The 26,177-nt window shown below is 38.2% G+C and overlaps 1 protein-coding gene across 5 annotated transcripts in view; it reads right to left on the bottom strand.

The window, feature by feature from the left end:
* Nucleotides 1-26,177, bottom strand: part of suco (SUN domain containing ossification factor) — a 60,965-nt gene that overhangs the window by 11,523 nt on the left and 23,265 nt on the right. The window contains exons 2-17 of one of the 5 annotated variants that reach the window (XM_055185686.2): nt 24,279-24,387; nt 20,075-20,200; nt 19,522-19,880; nt 18,949-19,059; nt 18,503-18,608; nt 14,414-14,510; nt 13,250-13,377; nt 13,052-13,119; nt 11,328-11,435; nt 11,136-11,241; nt 10,012-10,032; nt 8,696-8,751; nt 6,968-7,059; nt 5,790-5,870; nt 2,638-2,721; nt 176-266 (exon numbers count right to left, since the gene is read on the bottom strand). In XM_055185686.2, the coding sequence (XP_055041661.2) occupies nt 176-266; nt 2,638-2,721; nt 5,790-5,870; nt 6,968-7,059; nt 8,696-8,751; nt 10,012-10,032; nt 11,136-11,241; nt 11,328-11,435; nt 13,052-13,119; nt 13,250-13,377; nt 14,414-14,510; nt 18,503-18,608; nt 18,949-19,059; nt 19,522-19,880; nt 20,075-20,200; nt 24,279-24,387 (1,743 nt within the window). The remainder of the gene's footprint in view (nt 1-175; nt 267-2,637; nt 2,722-5,789; nt 5,871-6,967; nt 7,060-8,695; nt 8,752-10,011; nt 10,033-11,135; nt 11,242-11,327; nt 11,436-13,051; nt 13,120-13,249; nt 13,378-14,413; nt 14,511-18,502; nt 18,609-18,948; nt 19,060-19,521; nt 19,881-20,074; nt 20,201-24,278; nt 24,388-26,177) is intronic. The other 4 variants (XM_055185687.2, XM_055185690.2, XM_055185689.2 and 1 more) reach the window with 4 other exon arrangements.

Genomic DNA, 26,177 nt, shown 5'->3' on the forward strand with positions numbered 1-26,177 from the left:
ATTTATTAGCGTTTTAGAAGATGCTTTATGTAAAAAAGACTTAGTAGGTGACTTTGTATGTCAAACCAGTTTGTGCTGGAAAACTGGTACTAGCTCTGGGCTCAGTATTGAGCAAGCATTTGGTGTTTTAATGTGTTTGATGAGCAGGCGGTGTGTGAGTGTGTATTAAACTCACATAGCAGGCGGTTCAGTGGGGGTGATTTCTGGCATGAGTGTAGTTTCTGTTGACGTCACTGTGAGGTTTTCAGTCTCAGAGGACACATTTCCTGTTGGAAAAAACTGAATTGTGAAAGTGCAAGAAAAATGAGAACACCAATATTGGTCTCCATACTCTTCTACCTCATCACAAGGAGAAGAATTGTTTAGATATTTATCCTCCATTAACCAACATCAAACACAATTGTGTCCTTAAATAAGATCTGATTAAGATCTCTCATAGCTTGAAGTGGTAATACTTACACTGAAAAAAAGATTCATTGAATTTAATAAATTTTTTTAAGGTAAGTGGTTGCAATCAATTTATTTAAGCTACATTTAAACAAAAGAATTAGGAATACAACACAAAACAAAAAACTTTTGTTTAAATGTAGCTTAAATAAATTGATTACCTTACCTTAAAAAAATTAATTAAATTCAATGAATCATTTTTTTCAGTGTAGCATGGTTTACATATATTCACAATAACAGGGGTTTCCAAAGACTGCTGCTGACTGTCTATTAGTTCAAGGCTGTCTCCATAATTTGATTTATCAACGTAGTCCAAAATTGTAAATGCCTTTACACATGGAAAATATCACTTAAGTAATCTTAGTAACCAAAGGAACATTACATTACGTATGATACAGTTCACAGCCTGGATTTCTTACTACTATTAGTTAACCATGACTAACTGTTTGGTAAAATGCTTGTCATGATGTGATGATTTACATTGTATCATGTAATATGTTTTGCTCAATTCAAATTCTAGGTTTGAGATTGCTTTCTGTCCTAAATTTTCTTTGGGTGACGCAAAGAGATGCACCCAACACAAGGGGGGCACGTGCCAAAAAGTACCACTGGCTTAGACCATCGCAACCAAAAAACAAAGAAACTAAAGACACACCTTTTCCATGTGCAACGGAGTAATCCTTAATAATGCCTAACTTTCCATTGTTTAACTTTAATTTTGTTAATTTCGTAAACTACAAAAAAAATGTATTTGTTGCCGATTACTTCTGGTTTCAGTAATATTGCTATTTGTGTACAAACTTTGTAAACTGTGGTTATGGTCGGCTCAAGACAAAATATTAAAGGGACCCTCCACTTTTTTGAAAAGAGGCTTTTTCCAGCTCCACCTAGAGTTAAACAATTGAGTTTTACCGTTTTGGAATCCATTCAGCTGATTTCTGGGTCTGGCGGTACCACTTTTAGCATAGCTTAGCACAATCCATTAAATCAGATTAGACCATTAGCATCGTGCTCAAAAATAACCAGAGTTTCAATATTTTTCCTATTTAAAACTTGACTCTTCTGTAGTTACATCGTGTACTAAGACAGACAGAAAATTAAAAGATACGATTTTCTAGGCCAATATGGCCGATATTGCGCGTGCTGCACCCATGTTACGACAGCAAGGTACTTGATTATTACGCCAGAATGAGAGTAAAGTCCTAGCCATATCTGCCTAGAAAATCACAACTTTAATTTAATTTTAAAAATAAACTGTGGTGTTTGAAAATTAATTAATTGTAATTTTGTCTTAGAACACGATGTAACTACAGAATAGTCAAGTTTTAAATAGGAAAAATATCGAAACTCTATTTTTAGCGCGATGCTAATGGTCTAATCAGATTTAATGGATTATGCTAAGCTATGCTAAAAGTGGTAGCGCCAGACCCGGATATCAGCTGAAAGGATTCCAAAACGGTAAAACTGAATGGTTTACTCTAGGGGAGCTGGAAAATAAACGTATTTTCGAAAAAAAGAGGAGTGGTTTTCCGGACAGGGTTTAGATTAAGCCAGGACAAGACTTATATTAAGACATTCAAGTAGTTTTTTTTTCAAACAAACCTTACAAAAAATATTATTGGTGTTCATCTTGAGACAAAACAATAGCACTGATATATTTTAAGATATGTGAGTGCAAGCTGTGTTCATATAAGACAGCTCAAACATACATTTTAGTCTTGGACTAGACTTAAGCACTTGAAAAATCACCCCTAATTGTCAGTTTGGATAAAAACATCTGCTAAATGAAACATAAACATTCATCTATTCACAGGATTACAATCTCCCAAGAGCCGTAGTAAAAATATCTTACTTTCTATACTCCTAGCCAGACTGCTTACAGTTACGATACAGATTGAGTTCTTTTTTGTCTCACTTTTTTATTTAGGAAAGCCACATGCTTACTTGAATAGCGTTTTGTAACAACTCTCTGTGAGTGCATACACACAAACCCTAGGAGAGTTTGATGCTGGCAAGCGCAGATAGAGAGCTTGTCAAAGACAGGCATTCACTACCAGGCCTCACAGCTCTAGCACTGCTGGCATAGTGACAACCTTTACTAGTCACAAACAGATGCCAAGCACAGAGGAGCAATGACCTGGGCAACAGAGATTTAAATATCCATCCACAAGTTGGAGATTAAATCCATACCTTCGATTTCGACTCCACCTTCAAGCTCTGATTTCCCTCCAAGCACGTTGGCTGCGATGTTGTTTACCATGTTCAGGATGGCATTAGAATAGATACAATAGCATCTTTATTTACCAGAATGACTTTACCAGTAAATACAAAAATTTACTGTTCACACACGCAACAACGTAACGTCTTTTTGCCAGTAAGATATTAACTTGCATATCAGTACCTTAATACAAGTAAACACTCTTCTAATACACCTGGTATTAAGATTTGTTTTGGGCAATCGGATCACAAGTGGACAACGCTACATAAAGTGTAAACAGGGTGTAAAACTTTTTTGAGCTCGTCCACTTGCAACCACATTCAGAGCAGCCATGTGTTTCATTGTAAAAAAAGGAAATTAGCGGTAATCTTACAACTTCTCTTTTTTTTAATGGTCCTGTTCACACTTTCACTGCCTTTACTGGTAAATTACAGTAAATATCTATACAGTGAACAAAATACTAGAATCCTGAGCTGTGGAAACTGAGGTAAGCACGAACAGTACAAACTCACAGGTAGATGCAAATTGACTTTAACACAAATGTGAATGCATTTTCTGTGCACGTCTCAAGGCCTCCATGCTCACTGAGCCAAGCATGAGAAAGCATTAATGTGAGTGTGCATGCGTTTGACATAATGTGTGTGAAAGGGAAGTAATTTTCACTGGAACTGAGGAACCCTCAGGGGTAACATCCTTGTATGATAAAGTTAGCATGTGCTTCTAGAAAAGATTTCTTAACTAGTTCCCTTGCAATACCCTTTTCACAATAACAGAATTCAACATATTATTGAAATGAACATGCATATAAATCCTGTGATCTAATGAACTTTCTATGAGGAAAGCAAATTGATTTTATTACAATTATAAACAGTTTAGGCACGCAAGTTATTTTTTTTACGGATAAGGCACTTATCACTTATCACTATAAGGGATAATTCTCCCGAAAATTAAAATTTGCCGTTTATTTACTCACCCTCAGGCCATCTGATATGTTGGTGACATTTTTCTTCAGATAGAAACCGAGTGCTCTGTGACTCATATAATGCAAGTAAAAGCAGATATATAAAAGCAGATATATCAATTCAAAAGTAAACTCCAGGTGACATATTGATGTCCTGTGAAACAAATTGATAAGCCTCTCAGTGCCACCTATATAGCGGGATGGTACAACGCACTTCCTGTATATCCTTCCTGTGTATGTATATCTAATAAGTGCGCTTAACCCTTCCGTTTATATGTGGCGCAAAAGGGGAGGGTCCGCACACCGGACAAGAAGCACAGCGCTGCATCGTGTCTAGGACAACTTTGAGGTATCGTACACCGGAAGTGCACATTGAATAGTGCGAGCTTAGTCAGATAGCATCTATTTCAAAATGCAAATATATGTTAATAGCCAATGTTAACCGATAACGATTTGGGACAAACATGATGTTATTTAATGTTAAACTATGTGAGTGGCACGACAGGGATTTGAGCAGTTTCCAGAGTCACAGCGGACAGACGCCGCCAGTGTGCGTACATAGAAAATAATGTGTTCTGTTCTTAGATTTATGGCGTGACGCGGCGCTTCTCGTCCAGTGTGCAACCCCCTTAAAGGATTAGTCCATTTTCTTAAAAAAATCCAGATAGTTTACTTACCATCATGTCATCCAAAATGTTGATGTCTTTCTTTGTTCAGTCGAGAAGAATTATGTTTTTTGAGGAAAACATTCCAGGATTTTTCTCATTTTAATGGACCCCAATACTTAATGCAGTTTTAAAGGACTCTTAACGATCTCAAACAAGGCATAAGGGTCTTATCTAGCGAAACGATTGTCATTTTTGGCAATAAAAATAAAAATATGCACTTTTAACTCACAACTTCTCGTCTTCCTCTGGTCCTGTGATGCGCCAGCCCGACCTCATGTAATACGTCGTCACAGATGACATATCGAATCTACGCCCAAGTGTTTACAAGTGTGGAGAAAGAGGACCGTTCCGATGTTGTTGTATGTTGAATGATACTGTCTGTGTCAGTTTATTGTTTAAAATGGTCTGCAAATGTGCGTTTCATATATGTAACACGTGACCTTTCCACTGCATAACGCAATTACGTGAGGTCGCGCTGACTCGTCACACAGCCGGAGGAAGACGAGAAGTTGTGGTTTAAAAGTGCATGTTTTTTTCATAGCAAAAATGACAATCGTTTCGCTAGATAAGACCCTTATGCCTCATTTGGGATCATTTAGAGTCCTTTGAAACTGCATTAGAACTGTTAAGTGTTGGTGTCCATTAAAGTCCATTAAAATGAGAAAAATCCTGGAATGTTTCCCTCAAAAATTATAATTTCTTCTCGACTGAACAAAGAAAGACATCAACATTTTGGATGACATTGTGGCGAGTAAATCATCTGGATTTTTTTTAAGAAAATCGACTAATCCTTTAAGGGTCTGGTTTGCCAAACTCCACCAAACACCACAAGATCGTGCTCATGTTTAGCAAAGGCTCTACATTAATGGTAATAAGGTTGTAAATAACTTCAATTTCTTGCAAAAACGATCGATTGGTTTCACAAGCTGTCAATGTCACCAGGACATTTTTTACTTTTGTATTGGATATATCTGCCTTTTTAACTGTTAAAGTGACGGAAACCGTTTACCTGCATTATATGAATCACATTAGCACTGCGGTTTCTGCAAAACATCATCATTATTGTTCTACTCAAGAAATAATGTCACCAACATATCGTATGGCCTAAAGGGTAAGTAAAATGAACAGTAAAGTTTCACTATCCATATACTATCCACTATATTAGCTGCGCTTGGCTGCTATGATATTTCTGTTATGTTTATCAGTCGTTGTACAATGTGCCGGTTGGTATTTGTGGTATGTGTCCTTGACTGTGATTGGACGGCTGGATGAAAAATGACATTGACAAGTCTAGCGTTTCATCCAAAGATGAACATTTTTTACTCCTGGCAAGAAAAAAAAATGCAAAGCACTCAGCATAAAAAACACTCAGCGCCTCACCAGCAGCTGACAGTTTTATTTTTTTTTAAATGTGGCATTTTCATTAGAAACAACTGGAAGAAATATGCTGGCCTAAAAAAACAGGACCTAATGAACATATAGAAAGAGGACCTACTAGTAGCAGAGCCCAGCAGATTTTTTGGTGGCTTGTCTTCTGATGGCAAGTAGCCGGGTGGGTAATCTGTAAAATAAAATTCTAGAATGAAACCAACAGGATTAGCAAAGGAAACACAAAACAAGAGTTAAAATGAAAGACAATAGCATTTTCACAGTGGAACTTGCTCCTGAAAATCCAAATGTTTGTAAATGTAGGCGTCGCCATCTTTGAGCTCCTTTGTGTAAGGGGCTGTTTACACTTGGAATTAAGATGCGTTTTCATCGATCGGATCACAAGTGGACGAGAGACACACATCACGTTTACACCTGGTATTTAAATCCGTCTCTCTTGTCCACATTCGACCGCTTCTGTCCTGAATACTGTGATGGGGTGGTCTGTCGAGACGGTGGGCAAGTCTCTCCGCTGTCATTTAAACGTGAGCGGGAGTAATGATGAGTTTATATGGACGTGAACTAATATTATAGTCCACTACTTGTGTATTTATGTTTAAGTAATGATGCTGCACAGTGTTTTGTATATGAATATGTTAGAGCTTTCTTGGAATTTTCAGTGCAATTGATGAAATAAGGTCGCGCAACTTTCACACGCTTGCAAAATTAAATTGCGGAGATCAGCCGCTTTAGTTTTATCAAAGAAAGGCTAAAAATAGCACGGTACACCGCGTTCGCGCCAGAAGTCAGAAAAGACATTGTTTTCAGAACCTCATATTAGATAAATGGGTGGAGAGAAGGCGGTCACGTGTGACTGTTCGAAGACATTCAACCACATGTGCGTTTACACTACAAAAGCAATCCGATCGAAAGGGGTTTCGACTACCTCTGAATGTGGTTTAAAGTGGACGAGCTAAAAACTTTTGAACACTGTTTAAACCTGGCATTAACGTCGTCCACTTGTGATCCGATCGACGAAAACGCATGTTAACGCCAAGTGTAAACAGCCTCTAAGACTTCCGGTGAGCCAATAAAGCTGGTAGTCGTATTGTAAGAAACACGAGTGTGCCGTTTTAACTGGCTTTTTAATGTTTATTATGTAATCCAGGAAGGCGGGCATACTTTGTGCAGTTAGGGTTTGCTAATAACATTTCTGATGATAACATTGTCCTTCTGTAACCTTTTAGCAGTGATGAAACACAAAAGAGACCAGAAAGCTATCTGTATGTAGAGAGGTCATCGTACCATAGTCTTCATCCAGATACTCGGATCTCTCTGAGGTGTACTGCGAGTCGGCTATCTCATCATACTCCTCCACCATACTGGTACCAAACACCCTGATATAAACAAAATACAGATGAACAAAGAATTGAATAGATACTTCATAGTGAAAGAGACAGTAACAAAAACTAGGTGATAAAAATATGCCTACATTATCTTAAAGACCTCACAGTCCCATTACAGATAAAGTCTGTTAGGCCTTGGGACTATTTGAAACTTTAAGGCAAAGCCCACTGGGATCACCAGCATAACTCATCACTACTTTCTACAAGTCTACTATATCACTCTGCTCTTTGCCCAGGTTAGTAGGGGTTTTTAAAACAAGTTTTTAATTCTTAAGAGCTAGTTATGGAGGAGATAATCGCAGGGACAGATAGCTAAAAATGTATAGATATCCAGTAAAACAGTCCGGAGGAGGAGGGAGGGGAAATCGGCAGTTCATAGATAATTCCACTCAAGTGAGGGATTATAAATTAATTAACCGTATATTAAACAGATTGTGACTCATAATTTGGACGTGTTAAATGTCAACAAAAAAATCTGACCAAATATTTAGTAACAGCTTAGTTTATAATGAGATCATTTGGGAAAGAGTTTTGTTTGTTTCTCTGTGGTGTTTTGCTTGCCTCCCAGCAATACATACAGAAATGTCCCTATAGTGGGTAAGAATGTCTCTTATAGAGTGAGTGAGCCCACATCAGTCCCTTTATGGGCCTCTAACCAAGATTAAATCTGCTGCCAATGCACACGGACCAGAGAGGAGCCAGAGGCAAAAACAGATGAATTCAACTTCAGAACTGTTAAACATCTATAAAAGCTGTCTGTCCTTTTCTCAGAGTCATTAAAAATGTAAAGGTCACTGGAAATACATTATGCAGTAATGAAAAACATTTTCTGATTATGTTAATGTGCATCTGTTTTATATAGACAACACAAAAATTTCCTTCACAGCATGATTTAGGTCAGACAACATCAGGTAATGTGTTAACAGCTACTGACAAACTAATGTTTAGCAAGGTGTTTCATTCTTAACTTTTGTGCCAATTTGATTAAAGTGGATTCTAAAGGCCTAAAGCCTGGAGTATTGTTTGCTTTTTACGTGTACGTGAACGTACGTAGTCAAATGCACAGCCTTGCAAATCAAAACCATAGTTTATTTGACTCGTATGTGTACATAGACGTTCGACCCATGCGCATTGCAACAAAATGCAATGCATCTTCTTGGCTGTGTATGCGCACAAGTCAAATCAAGTATACTTCGCATGCTGTTCACTTGGGCGTTAACGACCATTGTAGTGCTTCTTGTGGTTATACTGAGATTACAGCTGGTACTAAGATAATTCATAACAAGCACACAACTCAGTTTATATACACTTGGAGATTATGTTTTGGACTTAGACACAGCGCACGTTTTTTATCACAAAGTTAAATATATGGTTGTTTTTAACTCTTTCCACACAGAATTAACAGAAAACACTTCCCTGCCAAAGACAAAATTTTGTACTTTTGAAGAAACCTATCCCATATTTGAGAGGTAATAAAAAAAGAGAACAATGAATTGTTTTTCTTGTAAAAAAAATGCTGGCGCTGGCTGGCAACTTTTTGAAAAAAATAATACACACAAAATAAGATTGTTAAATAATATTAATTGATACAAAAATAAACCAATAGGAACATAGGGTTTCAACATACCTGATCAGGCTGAGGGGACAAAAGTGTTCGGACCCAAAATGGGAGAGCAACTCAACCTACATAAACACAACAAGACAAGCATGCTTAAAAATGCACCCCAATAAAACCAGTACACATCTGACATTTTCCCAATTTCATAACAATCTTTAGTGACATCCCAATAATCCACAACAAGATTAGTGCTGCATTTAGTGCTGTTGTATTTGCAAAGCATAAAGTTTTCCTGGTGAGTGTGAGAAATGCATGCAGGTGTGTATATTTGTGGGTTCAAGAAAGTTACACAGCCAGTGGCGAGGCCAGAAAAGTTCACACTGAGTGGACCTCAATGCCTATTCTTAAATTACATAATTTGACAATATAGTAGTGGTTAAACCAATACGTACATTTTTGTAGCTTCGGATATACTGCCTTCTTTAAACTCTTTGATTTTGTAGAAAACTCATTGATCTTAAAAGCGCCGTGTCCCTGATTGGCCAGCTAATCTGTACGTTCTGATTTGACTGGATATCTCTGACTTTAGCCGGAAATGTGACGCTCTCTACCATGTTTGAAAGATTTAGTCACAATGCAATGCTAACAGGATTTAACCTACAGGCTGTGAGTCAAAGTCGGAGGAATTATGATAAATTCGGTCTTGTCTACATCACCAATTCCAGGAAGTAAACTGTTGCCTACAATCCGTGTGTTGTAGTCCAAGAAAAGAGATTTACGTTGGAGACAATAACTTGCGTCATCGTTTACTTTGTGGTTTGTACCTTTTGCATATCGTTAACATGTACTAATACACACATACACACCAAAGGAAATGTAAAATCAGGAATCAGACAATAGGGCTCTTAAAGACATAACTGACTGTTTTTATGAGAATACTTGCCAAGACTGTGGTATTTCGAGTTAATTTTGGCTTTATGTGTCCTGTTAAGTTCAGCGAGATGCGGTGTTCAATTTGTGTATGTGTGTGCGTCATCTTGCGCTCAAATTGTTTAAAATTTTTACATTTGCAAGGTATAGAAACGCATGCAAAGGATAAACTTTCTGTATAAATATTTATTTAATTTATTTATTTCTAAATTATGCATATTTGAGCGATTATTATTAACAAGATTATTATAAAAAAGATTATTATAATTTACGCGTGATTTATTTTGATTTATTTTGTGTCTCTTCTGACTGGGTGAGCCAGCTGTTTATTTTAGTGGGCCAGCGCCACCCTGGCCCTTACGTAGCCTCGCCACTGGACACAGCAGTGCACTACTGTATCTGAGCCCTGCCACCCAAAGCAGCATTCAGAGAATCTGAGAGAGAAGAACGCTAACCTTAATGTACTTGATGAACATCTGATGCAGGAGCAGAAGACAGCAGAGAAAAACAGAGAGCAAGATCAGTATATAAAAGACTTCATTCATGATTAAGAACAACTTCTTTCATGAACTGAGCAGCCTTATCGATGCAGGAGAAAAAAAGAGCTAGTTTAAGAAAAGCTTGCAGCATGAAAAGCAACAAGCAAAACAAGGAAAGAAAAATTTAATTAAAACAAAATAAAAAGCATTCAAATACAAAACTACACAGCAGCAGAGGAGGACAGCATTGCTCAATATTGAGAAAGCATTTCACAAATCCTAGAGAAAAGCATTTAGGAAGTGAAAATAAGTGGTGTCAATCAAAACAAGCTAACATGAGAGATTGGTGTTTGCGTAAAAAGTTCAAGTTGCATTCAATGCTTTAACACATACCAATGCAAATCTGTGACTATAACCGATCAATGTGTGTGGGGGGGATCATAATGACAGGCGGTATACATTCATGAGCCTCAAAGCCCTCAGGGAAAGGCATGGCTTCTCTCAAATAACTGCACTGTTCCCAGCACACACTGTAATTTAATCACCTTAACATAAAATGTTAATGCAAACCCATGTTTTTAGATCATAGCTATGCAACAGATATGTGTGTGATAGTTTAAGCTTAATGCTTCAGAGATTATTTAAAAAAATGACTAAGAGATTGTGTATGTTCATCCACTCATCCAAGCATCTACCCACTTTTTCCTTATTACATAAAAAATTATTTTAACACTTTAAGTGTTGGTAAGAAAAAATAAAACTAGGTGATGCTACTAACATAACTATATTTATCAGTGGTGTGAAAGCAGCTCAGATGCTTATTACAGCAATGTAGCTTTTCGAAGCAGTGTAGTGTGACAAAGCAGCACATTGTATTCCATACACAACAGAGTAAGCAGAGACAGAAATGTAACGCCCATCCTATGACCTCTCTATATCACATGAGTGTCCGATTTACTTTAGCAAATGATTGGTTGGGGGAGATCATGTCAATGCGTGGGTGAAAACTATTCATAGTGTCATTGATCCACACTACTCCCAAACTCACAAAAAAGATTTTATGTATAACTAAATAAATATTATTCTCATCTCTGCCTTACCTTGACATATTTGGCATAGAGTTGCTCATCCAAAGGAAAGCTTTGTACTGTGCGTTCATCGCGGGCATGAAACGTGCCCAGCTTGATCCATTTATTGGTCGGATACCTGTGTAATAAAAAAAATCAAAGTGTGATGAGGTTAGCGTTTATGTACCTTCAAACTACATCTATGCATGTTTGCATGCGAGTTACCTGTCGCTTATGGACACCAAGAAATCTTTTGGCGTAGAAGAAAACAGCTCAAAGTTTGCGATGTCCAGCTGCTTCACCTGGATTGGCTCACAGAGCTCAATAACAAACCTGGAATTGCAGAAGAAACGAAAGTTTAAAACTTCATTAAACTTTGTTATAACAATAATAAATCAAGTGAACATTGTATTGTACATTTAAGTAGTTGATGCATAACAATGAAAAAATTGATAAAAATGGATAACAACATAAGGCACATGACTGCTTTATTACAAATTTTAAGCAATACTCCAGGCAAATATTTTAAGCAACATCAGGACTAACAATTACATATGTAAATGGTGTATATTTTTTGGTCTAAATTATTTTAGATGCCCAGAGTCTAATGCTGCGTTTACACCAAACGCAGTAGAGGCGTGAAGCGTGAGTGATTTCAATGTTAACTCAATGTGAAGACGTGTTGACGCGTGTATGGACGTCCCGCGGCGCGGAAGAGGCATTTGGCGCGGAAGACGCATTTCCGCCGCATTCGCGCATCTAGCTTGCGCGAAAGGCGCGAATTGAGCGTTGTGCGCGGTACGCGCCAATGCTGCTTTTTGTGCATTTTGTGGTTCACGCGAATTTGCGACTGACGCCCGAGTTGAAAAATTTGAACTTTGGCGGAATTTCGCGCTGCGTTAACCAATCAGGAACCTGCTTGCTGCTGTGGTGGCAGCCCTGCCCGGAGTCACACATTCAACCAACGCTTGATATTGTCTGTGAGCAGTCACCCAGAGCTAAACGACACAAGTTCTTATTTCTATAGAGGAGACAGGAATAAAAAGGACATCGCTTGGAAGAGTGTCAGTGAGGACTTTGGGCAACCTGGTAAGTTGTTATACACACTTCACGTTTGAGTCACGTGACGTTTATTGACCCGCGCCGTTTATTTTCCCCCTATAGTAAGGTTACCAAATGCAAACTGGTAATTCTCTTGATAAATGCGCAATCAACATCAGTCATCTTGCAAACAGACAACCGCATAGCACTTGCCCCTCCCACAAGAAGCGGATTTTGCCTCGGAGGCAAAACTCAGTGTAAGGCCAAATCCAGCCAGAGCTGTCCCTATCCCTTTCCTTGTTTAAAAAAAATCTGATGAAAAAATATCTGCATACACACAAAACCACTGACACCGACCAAAGCCAGACCAATATTTGACACTATAATACTGCCACAGACATACACTAAAAACATGAGAGATGACGACTTGAAGCATGCGCATAAACCGGAGCAGAAGATTTTGCTTTAGTAAAGCTAATAGGCTCACTACCTTCAGCAGCACAAACACAAGCATGTGACGTAGCGGTGGTGACTAACTATGGTCGAGACTAACTAGGAGTAATGGCATTATAGTATCACAAAATATACGGATTGGCTGTACACACGAAACCACAAGGGTGTCGTTTTCAGATTTATCCCCAATGATTAAAAAAAAAAAAAAAATGCAGTTTCAGGCTCCCAAAACGGCAGATCCATCTGGTTTTTTTTTTTGTACGTATACAGCTAAACGTGTCTCCATGTGGATGGGCTCTGCACGTCACCCTGCAGGACAAGCCAACATCCCAATAGTATTAGATGTCAACTGTCCATATACATAGAAGAAAATGGATACTCCAAATATATTTATTCATTATTTCTCGGCATCTGTTGTAGTCTCTCTCTTAAGCTCTCTGTCTGTAGTAACTCACCAGATTTTAGTACTGCATGGATTCAGCATGTACAAATCCATATTTTCCATCAGGATTGCAGATGTGCTCTAAAAAGAAAAGACATGCATGGTTGTATGAAGCAAATGATAATACATCAGAAACATTCAACATGGAGGAATATGCAATTGAATGATTGTTCTCTTATGGAAATCAATCCATCTTTCTCTGGAGTTGTACCTTGGCCTCATTGTTAGCCGAGAGGATTTTGGCCCCGCATTCAACAGATGCGTAGTTATTCTTGAAATTTTTCTGGACCTTTTTGACTGGGTGAGGACTGCCATTCGATGAAGTATGCAGAGATTGACCTGTGATCAAAATGACAAGTAATGTAGATTATCTGTGAAAGTTGTACGACATGGATAAAGCTGATTTTGCATGCTAATATACAGTAGTGTGACTGATATGCTATGCGTGACATGAAAATGAAAAGGTGGTTTGTCAACATGTCAACTACCATGTGAAAACATGCGAAAGACCAACTTATCTCAATATTTGCATGTGATTGCATAGATAAGAAGATTGCTACACAAATGGGTTATCAGTTAGATTTCAACTACCAATAGCTGCTGTCAATATAAATGCTCAAAGTTATGACCTTTAGGTAAAGCTATACATTTAGCCTGCAAAATAAACAATTAATCAATCTAAATAAGCAACCTATCTGTGTCTTTGTAGTTATAAACGCCTCTGATGGAAAGCAGCCTAGTCTTCCAAAAAAACTATTCTTGATTAACTTAAAATGAAAAAACTTTTTATTTTCTGGTTTGAGAACGTACATCATCAAAGAGACCCTGCTACACAACCTCCTCATTTTGCTATACTTCAACAATCTCTGTGCAGATGTTTTTCTGAGAGCTCTTTAGTTTGTAATTATGGTTTAGCAGACATTCATTTACATTCATTAGAGATAATTAACACAATATTAGCTAGTGGTAGTTTAGACAACAGTGGACTTGTTATAATTAGCTTGATTCGCCTAGGGAACAGACACGCAACAGGCTTAAAAAGCCCTGATGATCCAGTGCAAGAGAGTTAAATTATTTAGTTGCCCTACAGCATGAGTCTAGACACTAAAACAGTGTGTTACAGCAGCCTACTTTAGGTTATGCAACATTCACGGTGCACGCGGCTTCCTGATATATAGGATGGAAAAAAATCGGTCCAAATTAAACTCAATTGGAGTATATAATATAAAAGCAACCTAAAAATCCCCATCGAAACAATCGAGATTGGAGACTTTTTTGTGAAACCAAGCAGAGCGTGCACTAATGCAAAAGATCCCGGGAGTGGATTTGCATGCAACGATGCACTCATGATCTTGCAGCTTGGTCAGTCTCTTACTTTTCTTCTCCTCTACTTCCATCTGTTTCTTCTTCCATTCGTCGAAGGTGGGGATGTCCTCTTTATCGGGCGGGTGTGCTGCTCCCTCTTGGTCCACCTGCAAAATAAAAGCAGCAAACCCCTATAATAGTGACCAAACCAGAACTCAGCCAATCACATTTTTCCATTGTGGTAATATGCACATAAACTTCATTAACTGGACTTCAAGAAGCGTGACATAGCCTCTTTCACACAATAATTCTGTTAAATTACCATGAATTTACCAGAATGAATTTACCAGTAAATACAAAAAATGTGCTGTTCACACATGCAGTGACCTTCCGTCTTTTTACCAGTAAGACATCATTCACACATCAGTATCAAAATACCGGTAAACTCGGAGAGAAAGTGGAAGTTACCTGTGGCGCGCGGCCGGCGAGCTCCGTGTCGTATTTGTAAACAACTGCGGGTTATGACTTAATATCCACGGCCCGTATTTTGTTGTTTTCACATCTGTGGCAAACGGTCGCGAAGTTGCTCGTGACTAAACAAATTGCGTGAGGCGACGTCAACCTGCGTTTGCACATTAGGCTTCACAGATGGTGTGCTAAGGACGTCGGCAATATGGCAACTAGACGGTAAGCTGTTTTAAACAACTTTGGTGAAGAAATGTGGATGTTAACTTCAGTTGTGCTTGACTTTTAAGCAGCATGTCTGTGGAAACGTCCGTAAACAGTTCGGGGGTATACGTACCTGTATAAAAAAAACCTTTCTGATTGGCCCGCCCGATCTGTCAGCGCAGTCTGACGTCATCCTTTCTAATGCCGGTAATCCTATATTTTTCATTCACACATAGCGCTTACCGGTAAATTACTGGTAATCTTACAACCTGTCTTACGGGTAAATTGGGAGCACTGATTTACCGGAAAGGTTCTGTTCACACATGACATGTTAACTGCAATTTACCAGTAAATTACCAGTAAAGAATGTATGTGTGAAAGGGACTAATGTCATATGTCTGTGTAGTAAGGACAAACATACCAATATATCATCCTGACCTATGAATCACCTGATATTTGGTGGTATATTTGACTTGTATAACAATTTCAGAATCTAGCAACAGCTTTGTCAAATGCATAATTTCTGCCCAAAAGTATTTTAAAAGTGTATTAAATTCAGCTAATCTATGGGCGCTTTTCAATTGCATAGTACCCCATGGTTTGGGTCACGTCGGGTCAGCTCACCTCACTTTGGCTTGGTTAGCTTTTCCATTGAGTTTAGTAACACTTCGGAGTGTGAGGGATTGTAGGCGTGTCGTTATATTTGTGCTGCCTACTGCTGTAACATCATACAAGTAAGAGCATTGTTGTACATTCCCATACATTTATTTATTTCTCAGTCCGCCACAAAATTAAAATTGACCACCACCACAAACAGATGTTTGCACATCGTATTTATGACTACCTCTGTGTCACATGACAGTTTCTGTACAAACGCCCGTGGCGTCAGTCGACGTGCTCCACTGAGCCTCATTTAAAGGAACAGTATGTACGAAATTTATGTAAATTAATCATAAAATGGCCCTGATATGTCACTATACATTAAGAAATCATTTTCATTTCAAATACTTATATCACTGATAACAGTGGTCCAGGCAGGATATTGTCATTTAAAAAGTGGCGTTGCAGCCCTCAACTGATGTTTATGTTGTCATTTTGTGTATTGGCCACCAGTTGTGTGATTGCAGTACCATTTTTAGCCACAAGTTTTGTGATTGCAATACCAGTTTTGGCCACAATCCTACATACTGTTCCTTTAAGTTGAATTTAAGCATATATGCGGACATGCGCGTCGCGAATGTGCCGCCACAAACTGCAAGTCTGGAAAAAAACTGTTATGGTGTCCCTGATTCTTAACCTGTGGATGTTTTTCACGCTAAAAGAGAGTTTGGGAACTTACAGCAAAGCACAGATGACAACAGATTTACTCGAGACAGCGCAAGCTAGCATGAAGGTAAAGCTAATCTTTTACATTATAGCGATGGCGCTGGTAGTGACTATTCTCTCAGATCAATCAGTGACAGGGCTCGAAATTGCGACCATTTTGGTCGCATATGCGACCGAAATTTTATCTGTGCGACCTTAAAATATATTTGGGAGCATTTGTGCGACTGCCCATTTTGTTGTGACGCGAATTGATTGTGATCCTGCGTGCTGGCGCTGTCCCAGGTTCAGTGTTCTCTCCAACGATACATAACCAATCAAATTTCACCATTAAGTTCTTGCGTTTAATGAAGACCGCAGATTGGCTAATATGAACGTCAGTCATTCCTTGTTGCCGTGAAGCGCGGAAATGTGAAAAGACGAACGCGTCGCAGGCATGACGAGAGCGAGCCGATTACAGCCAAGGTTATTACTGTATTTTTTGACGACGATCCGGATTCAAATGTAACTCCACCACCGGAAAATACGAGTTGACGTTAAACCTTTCAGAGAGAGTGGCTTAAAGATTTCGAGTGTCTCCGATATGAAAATGGAACTTACTGTGTTTACTGTAAATCCTGTAAAATGACGTTAATGGCGGAATCAAAACATTTTAAGCGCCAGACGTACCTTGCTTAAACATGGCGAAAGTGCCAAAAAAATAAGACGTGTCATGAAAAATGTGTTTATTATTGATGGAGACACCGACCTGTCTGTCAAAGTGTGTTTGATGGTGTATGTGCGCATGCGCTGGTGAATGGACATTCGACAAACATCCTTGTGGTCCATGATGCTGTGGAATACGACAATGCTGATGGTATGTTTTTGTTGTTTTTTTAAAAACATTGCCTATTTAGTAGTAGTAAAAGCATCCTGGTAATGCAGTTATCAATACCAATATATATTAGCCTTCTATATTAGGGTCACTTTTGTAATGTCACAATTAATCAGTGTTTTACGTGTGTGCTAGATTTTCTATGTAATCTTAATCATGTTACCTGTAATTGTTAAATTATTATTGCTGCTATACTATTTCAACAGCATTTGGGTATTAAAATAAAATAGAAGCCCAACTTTTAAATGCTGGCCATAGGACGTGTAAAGCCCGGTGGTGGTGTTTTATTTTTAATAAAATAAATCTATTAACATTTACATTGTAGTTGTGGTGCTTTTTTATTTTTGGATGGATGGCCCTAAATTTTTGCTGGTGCTCCTAACTCTTTAAAGTTGGGAGCACCAGTGCTACCAAATAAAAAAGTTAATTTTGAGCCCTGCAGTGATCTACAGTGCTTTCTCATCACGTTTTGGTATCAGCTCGGCTCGTTTGGAACCCCGACCGAGGTGGTACAAAAAAAAAAAGTATTGGGCACTGCGTACTGAACCAGTGGAAAAGCCCCCAAATGAAAGCTAACCCGACCCTAACCAAACCAAACTGTGGGGTACTATGCAATGGAAAATCGCCATGTGTGTCAAATCTGCTTTCATGATTTCTAAATACCGATATCAGCCATTGGATAACCTATATCTGTCAAATATCATAATCTGTATTTGACCCATCCTAACCAAACCAAAACATTGGCATAATAACATCTGTAATTGACAAAGGTGTTCTTAAAGCACTGAGATTTGAATGTAAAACAAGTAAATGCTTAAACTTATGGTTCTGCGGAAGGAAATCAATCTGTTCGTTTACGTGCAAGGCCTTTTAAAAGTACGCTGCCCAACAGTCTTCCCATCACTTTTTCCTTTCTAATCTCTCTCTTTCTCTGGGTCTGTCATTGTCTAAATAGCATTGCTGACTGAGCATTTAGCTGATTAAACATTTACAAGGCTGACCAGCGGAAAACAAACACGCTGACTTGTCTCACTCTCTCGGTTTACACTTCATCTTCCTTCCCTCTTCTCTCTGTCTCTCACTTTCAACTGCGCCATTAAGGGGATATAGATTTGTGAACCTCTAACGGAGTGTCGACAGGCTCGGCGGTAATCAAATATATTTGAAATAGCTTTAAAACTGATGTATGCTTTATGTTTAAGCAATTCAATTAAGAAATTTGTCTTCTCTAATACCATGCCTAAAAATGATGCGCCTGCAGTTTCTGGAAAGTGTGTGTGTGTGGGTGTGTACCTGCGGGTGCTCCTTTTGGTTTAGAGGCTCAGCTGGGTCAGTAATGGTCTCAATGTCCTGTGCCGGTGTGTGGGACTGATTCTCTGCATGTTCCTCCACATCAATGCTGAGAAACAAGTGAGAGGGAGATAGAGGGTAGATAACAGTGGATAGATACACAGTTGAAATGTAAAATATTAATTAATAATTTCTCTTTGTGCACTCAAAAAAAAAAAAAAAAAATTCAAAATGAACATTGAAGCATCGTGGATTTGGGGTGGATGAAGGACAATAAATTAATAAAATAAATGGAAATGAAAATAATAAAATACATTGCTTGATAGGCCTGAAGCAGCTTCATTATGCGATTATCCAGCAATTACCAAGCCACCTGATATTACCCGGGTGCTTGATTTATCGTAATGTACAGCAACTTGCTGTTTACCTTTCAGGTGCTTAGTACTCACCTGGTAAGATTGGTACCAATGGGCTGGCTGAATGGGGGCACAGAGCCCACCTCACACTGACTGGCACTAGAGTTCTCTACAGGGGCATCAGCATGCGAAACGTCTAGTCCACTGAAGGAAAGAAATCATATTCTATTTACCGTGAGAATGGAGAGGGAGAGAAAAAGGGAGAGAGCAAGAGAGGGAGGAGGGAGAGAGAGCGCGCTGGCAAAACGAGACTTGAGGTCAGGATTGAAAGTTAATTTGCCAAGCTCCCGTGGTCCTGGTAAAGTGGTGCTTTGTTGACGCGAATGCGAAAAGTCCGGTCAAAAGCTAAAAGCAATATCGAACTACAAGCTGACATCCATTCATGAATAGTGATGTTTTTGAAAGCTCCAAGGCTGGTCCAATGTGAAGTCCATAAAGCGAAAACATAAGTCAGTTCGATTTCAAGATCCACAAGTAAGTAAATCAATGAAACAATGAATGGATCATAAAAAAATTAAAAAGCTGAATAAATAAATAGTGAATAATGAAAGAAAATGATTGAAACTCCATTCTCCTTTCCTCTCTAACATGCGTGTGTGTACTCACCTGGAGGAGCTCTCGGAGGTCACTGAGGTAGATGAGGTTGATTCTGGACTCTTCTGGAGCTCGGCATCAGGTGTGGAGGACTCTTCCACCTGTGGGTCAGTCTGGGGAGGGGTAGGTTGCTCCTCTGTGGTAGTGGCCTGTGAAGCTTCAGGGTCTGGTTGGGACTGGGCCGAAGGAGGAGGCGTTTGGGGCTGTGCAAGTGTGGGTGTTTGATCTGGTTGTTGGAGGTTTTTGGGTTCTGATTGCTCCTTCTCCTCTTGCTGCTGCTCCTGCTGTTGTTCTTGTTGTTGTTCTTGATCAGAGAGGTCAGATTCAAGCTGAACCTGTGCCTCCTCCACCACCTCCTCTAGATTCACAGTCTAAAACAACAGAAAATCAGATGCATAGTTAATACAAGAATATGAAAAACATCACACTGAGCTGTTATTAGTTCCACAGGAAAGCTGGCTGCACTTGCAATAACATCAAAACAAAAGAACATCACTGAGGTTTGGAAGTACACATAGTAAACTGTTAGGAAGTAAACATGAATAATGGTGGAGAATGTGGGTACCTGTTTGTGTTCTTTCTCTTGTGGGGCATGTTGCGATAGTGATAAGGCTTTCTCTAATTCTGCCTTCTCGGCCTCCAGCCCCACGTCGTATGATGACTGAATGTGTGTCGTGCTTTCCTCTTCAACCTAAATTGAAACAAAATCCCCAATGTTTTATATAAGTCTAAAATAAGAAAAGAAAAAGATTTTGTGGCCAGAAACAGGGCTTGGCCACAGCAAAAACAGCAGAGGTTTTACATTCTGTGGTACTGACTGATAATGAGAAACAGATTAGACCACATACAGCATATTAACTCATATTAACACATACATCCGCCATTGACGAGTTAACTCGAAGCGAGAAAACGCTTTCTTGACAATGCAGAGTTTTTTCTGCAATCAGTATTTCCGTTATTATCCACCAGGTTGCGCTCTTAACCAACTTATAAAACTCAGAAGTAATCCCTTATATTAGGGCAAAGAGTTCAAACTCAGTGTATGTTTTGATCATAACTCTGAATCTGATCTCTAACAAAAGTCCTTCACAAAAACTATATAGGTAAAGGTCTGATGTAACTTTTTTAAAGCAGAGGGTCTTCATTTGATATATTGTATGTTTATACATAAAAAAAAGTCCCCCTGTGGTCAATAACTTGAATCACTTAAAACTCATCTTTGAACATCATAATAAAATATATAAAAGTTTTACCCGTCACAGTAATTACTTAATGCTTTGAAACAAGTGCTGCCTCACAATTAATCGACTAAGCGACTAATCGTTTGCAGAATAAAAGTGTTTGTTTACATAATATATCTGGGTGTAATGTGTATAATAATTTAGTATAAATGCACGCACGCATGTATATAATTAAAAAACATTTGCATGTCTATATACATGTTTATATATATATAAATTTAATTTTTTCATAAAATTATACATGTATGTGTGTGTATTTACATAAACAAATGTTCCGATTCCGATACCAGTAGCGGAAATGCGGTCGATACCACAAAAAAATCTGGCATCGGAATCGGCGAGTACTTGAACCCATGTACCGATCTGATACCATTTTCTTACTAAACCTAGTTATGGCCGTTATAGCTAACGCTGCAAAGCGAAACTCATTTCTTCTTCGCTGCTCTGAATGCGAACACCAGGAAGTTACCTCATGCGTGACGCAACCACTGTTTACTTACGGCTGCATGCTTTCATTTCGTTGCCGCTCTATGTCCGCTGTTAGTTAGTATTTCAGACTAATAAAACAAAACATCGACATGTCTCAACGGAATCCACGGACCCCCGACAGTCAGCACAGCACATCCATAATTTCAAATCCGTTTACAAGACGAATGCTCTTGTTATGTTTAATATAAAGTTTACATTGCGTTGTAAAAATGATGAAATTATCTTCATACGTGCTTAATTCATAATGATAACGTTTACACAAGCTTTTTTATTCTGCTATAATATATATTAACAATAATATGTGTCATTTTATATAGGCTACAAACTATAATTCTTGACATGCACATTATCTGGTTCATGTTGGTCCAGTTTAATTCAGAGGACTCATTGGTTTGGTGTATTCATTTTAATTGTAAGCCTTAAAAAAGTAATTATTTTAGATGCAATTTTGTAATATTTAATAGCTTAAATTCTCTAATTTCTTCTAAAAACATTTAAAATCATCCCACATAATTCTACAGATTTGTCAAATTATTCTAAAACTAAAATACCCTTTCAGTGTACAGTGTTAGATTTGTGGCTCGTTTTCTCTTAGGAAAAATAAATATTACTGTCAAATGTCTTTCAGATAATAAAAATACCCTAGTTCACTGTATGTATTTGTTAATGTTTTATACAGGAATAAGTCTGAAGCACACCATAAAACCGTTATATCCATTCATACAGGACTAGTAGTATGTATAGCTGTATATTTTACAGATATACACCCAGGTATCGGATCGGTACTCGGTATCGGCCGATACCCTGAGCTAGGGGTGGGCGATAAACCGGTAGACATAATTAACCGGTAGAAATTTGTCAACCGGTAGAGATTTTGGACTATCGTTTCTATCGAGGTTACGCGCTCACGTCACGCTCCTGTGCGCGTGCTCGCGAAAACGTAACGTTTGTACACTTATTTAAGCACTGCAGTTTTAAAACAAGTTATTTTAAGCTATTGAAACACAGACAGCAGATCTGTATGCGTGCGTTCTTTATGTGTGTCAGGAGCGGAAAAGTCGCGCAACCGCTGCTTTTTCTGTCTGTGAGGAGCGCGCAAGTCGCGCGACCGCTGCTCATTAAGCTCGTGAGCATTTTCCGCTTTATTGGCCTTAAATACACATATGCGTCAAAATTCCCGTCTTTGCAAGCATCCTCATAAACATGACCAGTTAGATCTTAAGAGAAAGTAAACAGCTAAAAGAGAAAGCGCATGTGTAACAGTGTTTTGGAGAGGGACTTTGGTCTTAAAGGGGAAGTTACCTAATTTTGCTCCTGTCTGTCACTCGTGTTAATCAAACAGCATTGAGAGAAAATCTCTCACTGCTCCTGATTAAATCACTTTTCTACCTTAAATAAAAATATATATAGGCCTATACATACATGAATAATTTTTTATTATCATTCTTATATCATTGACTGTTTATCTTTAGAGAGCTTGAGCTTTGTTTGTATTTATCTTCTTTCTATGCTTGTATATGTTTTTTTGTGAGAATTATGAACATTTCTATGGTATTAAAGATTTAAACCTTATTAAAACATAAAAAAAACTCTACCGTGATACATATCGTTATCATGATATAAAATTAATCCTATCGTGATAGAAGATTTTGGTCATATCGCCCACCCCTACCCTGAGCCCAGGTATCGGAATCGGGAAGAGAAAAATGGTATCGGAACATCTCTATAAACAATCATTATACACAGTACAAAAACATATACTTACTTAGTATGTAAACAAAAATGTATATTCTGCAAACGATTAGTTGTGACTAATCATGAGGCAGCACTATTTGAAACAGCTTGAATGTAACGCTACACCACTCCATCATTTAGTATATGTGCATCTATGAATATGCGAATTAGCCCCTGCCTCCACTATTGCAGCACCTCGAACCATAGATATATTATATGCAAATAGATGCTACATTCGGCAGTTTCATACACATAACTGCTACTAAGTCCAGTTTCACACAATGCATTTGTGCACTGCACATTTGCAGCACTAATCAGTCTATGTGGCATCTATTCATAATATCTATGCCTTGAACTACTGATCCACATGTAGTGATTGGTTTAAATGTTTGTGACGTAGACAACAAGGCGATTTCCAACTGCGGGAATGAGATGGTTGCATATTTTAATGAGAAAATACTCAGCTATAGTGTTGAACGATGAATTTGCAAATGGTTTATCTTAAAGCATATTAAAACCCCCACAAAGACATAAAAACAAAAAAACTGATTTTCACCACGGGGGACTTTAAAAAAAACTACTTAATGTTATTGCTTTTCATCCTTGTCCTGCTGCAAGAAGTAAAGTCACAAGGGTTTAGATAGACATGATGAGGTAAGTTAATTAAGACAACTGTCATTCTTGGGTGAACTATTTCCTTACCGTAAGGAAAGTTGACAGAACAAGCTTGGTAACTTTGATAGTCTTTGCCCATGAAAGCTTACCTCAGTCAAGTTACACAAAGGTAAGAGAAAACATTTCTGACATAAATCTATAGGTTACACTTTTATCTTTCAAAAGAAGATTGATTCTTTTTTGGGCCCCTGCCAGTATTTGTTTATATAGATTAGCCTGTTGAAAGGCAGAATGTCAACAGCAGTCATTAGTCTGAATAGGGAACTATTGCACAATTTACGGGACAATCCAGGAATGGAGTTTTGCAAGCTAACCAAGCCAGAGGTCAAAATACATTTGACCTTTTTACAAACGCTGGTAAATCTGAATGGTGCCAAAAGACAAGCTTAGAGACTTTAAAAGATCTATTAGGATTGTGTTGGATTCCAGAAGCTGGACTTAAATTACAGTTTAGAGAAAATTCTGGTTGCATGCTGACAGGGATTAATGTAATACTAAATGGTATTACGTCAGTAGACAGTAGTTGTAGTATAATATATGACTATAATTATTGGTATACATACACATAAACCAATTGTGGCTGTGGATTTAGTATACTACGCAGCCTTCATGTTTATTCATTGATATTACCTCTTCGTCAGCTCCCGTTTCCTGCATTGTGTAATGGCTGTCATCCTGTGCAGGGAGTCCTGGGCCAGCGGAGATCTCTTCTGAACAATATACATGATGACCAGAGTGCCTGCAATACAGAGAGGCAAATGTAAGACTGACTACACAAGACAAAAATGAGACGACAACTTACAGGCCAAGACATGGCCTGTATGCATAACATAATAGCATTACAGTCAAGATAATGTATACATCTCTTTTCTATGCAATATAAAAACTCTCTTCCATCCAATGGAGAACTAAGCAATCTTGGGCCACCTCCCAAATACCTGCTGAGAATATTTAACACTATATTGCCCATATTATGCAAATCCACTTTTACAAAATGTTTAAACATAAATGTGTAGGCAGTATGTAAACTATACAACCCTACAATTAAAAAAAAGAAAAAAAGCACCTTATTTATTTTTTAATCCCCATTAAACCAATGCAGTCTCATTAGACATGTCGTTTTGATTGTCTTGTTAGTGTGATGTTACACCGATAAAGCCCCACCCACGGACACTGACTAACTGGTTAATTTTACCCAAACGCTTTTCTAAATGTGTTTTTCCATCACATTTTAGCACTAATGTAGCTAAAGATACAATTGTCTGAGACTGTATTCACAGGAATCATATCTATTTTTAATCAGTGGTGCTGCTTACCATCTGTTGGTAAGGAAGTGAGGAAGTAACTCATTTGCATTTAAAGTGCACCCACTTCATTGCTAAAAAACAATGTTATTTGTGTATTTGGTATAATACAATGTGTGTTTGCGTGATTTATGGTTCGAAAAACACACATATCGTTATTTTCCACATATCGTAAATTTTTGTAGTTCCATATATCTTTGCTGCCCAATGAAACTCATGTATGTCCAAAACGGTTACTGTTCAGGAAGTGAAAAAAAACCCGTATTTCAAAAGCAGTTGAATCTAGCGTTGTCATACTTGCTACGGCTTCTTTACATGTAACCATATTCTTGCCAGTGTAATGATATAATCCACATTTGACCAAAATTGAGTTTAAATGGACATGCGTGCATATTTTACAGCAACGGTGGTCGATACGCGTTCTTCTGATCATTAATTAGAATGGCCAAGTCGCGTTTCATTTTAACAGATGAATACGCTCAGTTTATTAAATAGCCTACGTCTTAGTTAATTAAATATGCTTAGTTTATTTAATTATACATGTATTAAATGTCTCTTGCAAACTATGAAGGGACAATTAAAACACTGACATGGTAATGCTAGACAGATACTTTGTTTGCACAGTCTTACCGTAATTTTGTAACTCCTAGACGTTCGTCTGGCGTCAGGGGGGAAACGTTTACCTCGATGAAGGAAAGTCATTGTCTCACCAGGCTATGTTTATTCGGCTATCCAGTGCTGAGCTTCGATGAAACTTAATGAGACCGGCGAGATGCTTCCACAGGGCGGGAGATACGCTGCATAATTGACAGCTTTGACACCAAATAGATATGTGAAAATCAGATGACATGATTTCACAACTTTTCATTGTCCATTTAAATATGTGAAGCATACTGTATACGGAAATGAACCTGGACATTCAATCCATCGAAAAATCTCAAAATCGGCAAAACGGACATATGTGGTTTTCATCGGACAGCGATGATATACTGCTTTCCTCAAATGCATTGATTTGTGTACAAAACTCATCGACCTGAAAACCACTGTGTCCCTGATTGGCCAACTAATCTGTGCATTGTGATTGGCCTGAATACCTCTGACGTCGGCCGGAAATGTGAAGCAATGCTAACAGGAGTTCACTTACAGGCTGTGAGTCAAATCAGGCGGAATTATGAAAATGTCAACAGGCCCAGAAAGTTAACTGTTGCCTACAATCCGTGTGTTT

Source organism: Misgurnus anguillicaudatus, chromosome 18 (assembly GCF_027580225.2).
Source record: "Misgurnus anguillicaudatus chromosome 18, ASM2758022v2, whole genome shotgun sequence".
Taxonomy (NCBI): Eukaryota; Metazoa; Chordata; class Actinopteri; order Cypriniformes; family Cobitidae; genus Misgurnus; species Misgurnus anguillicaudatus.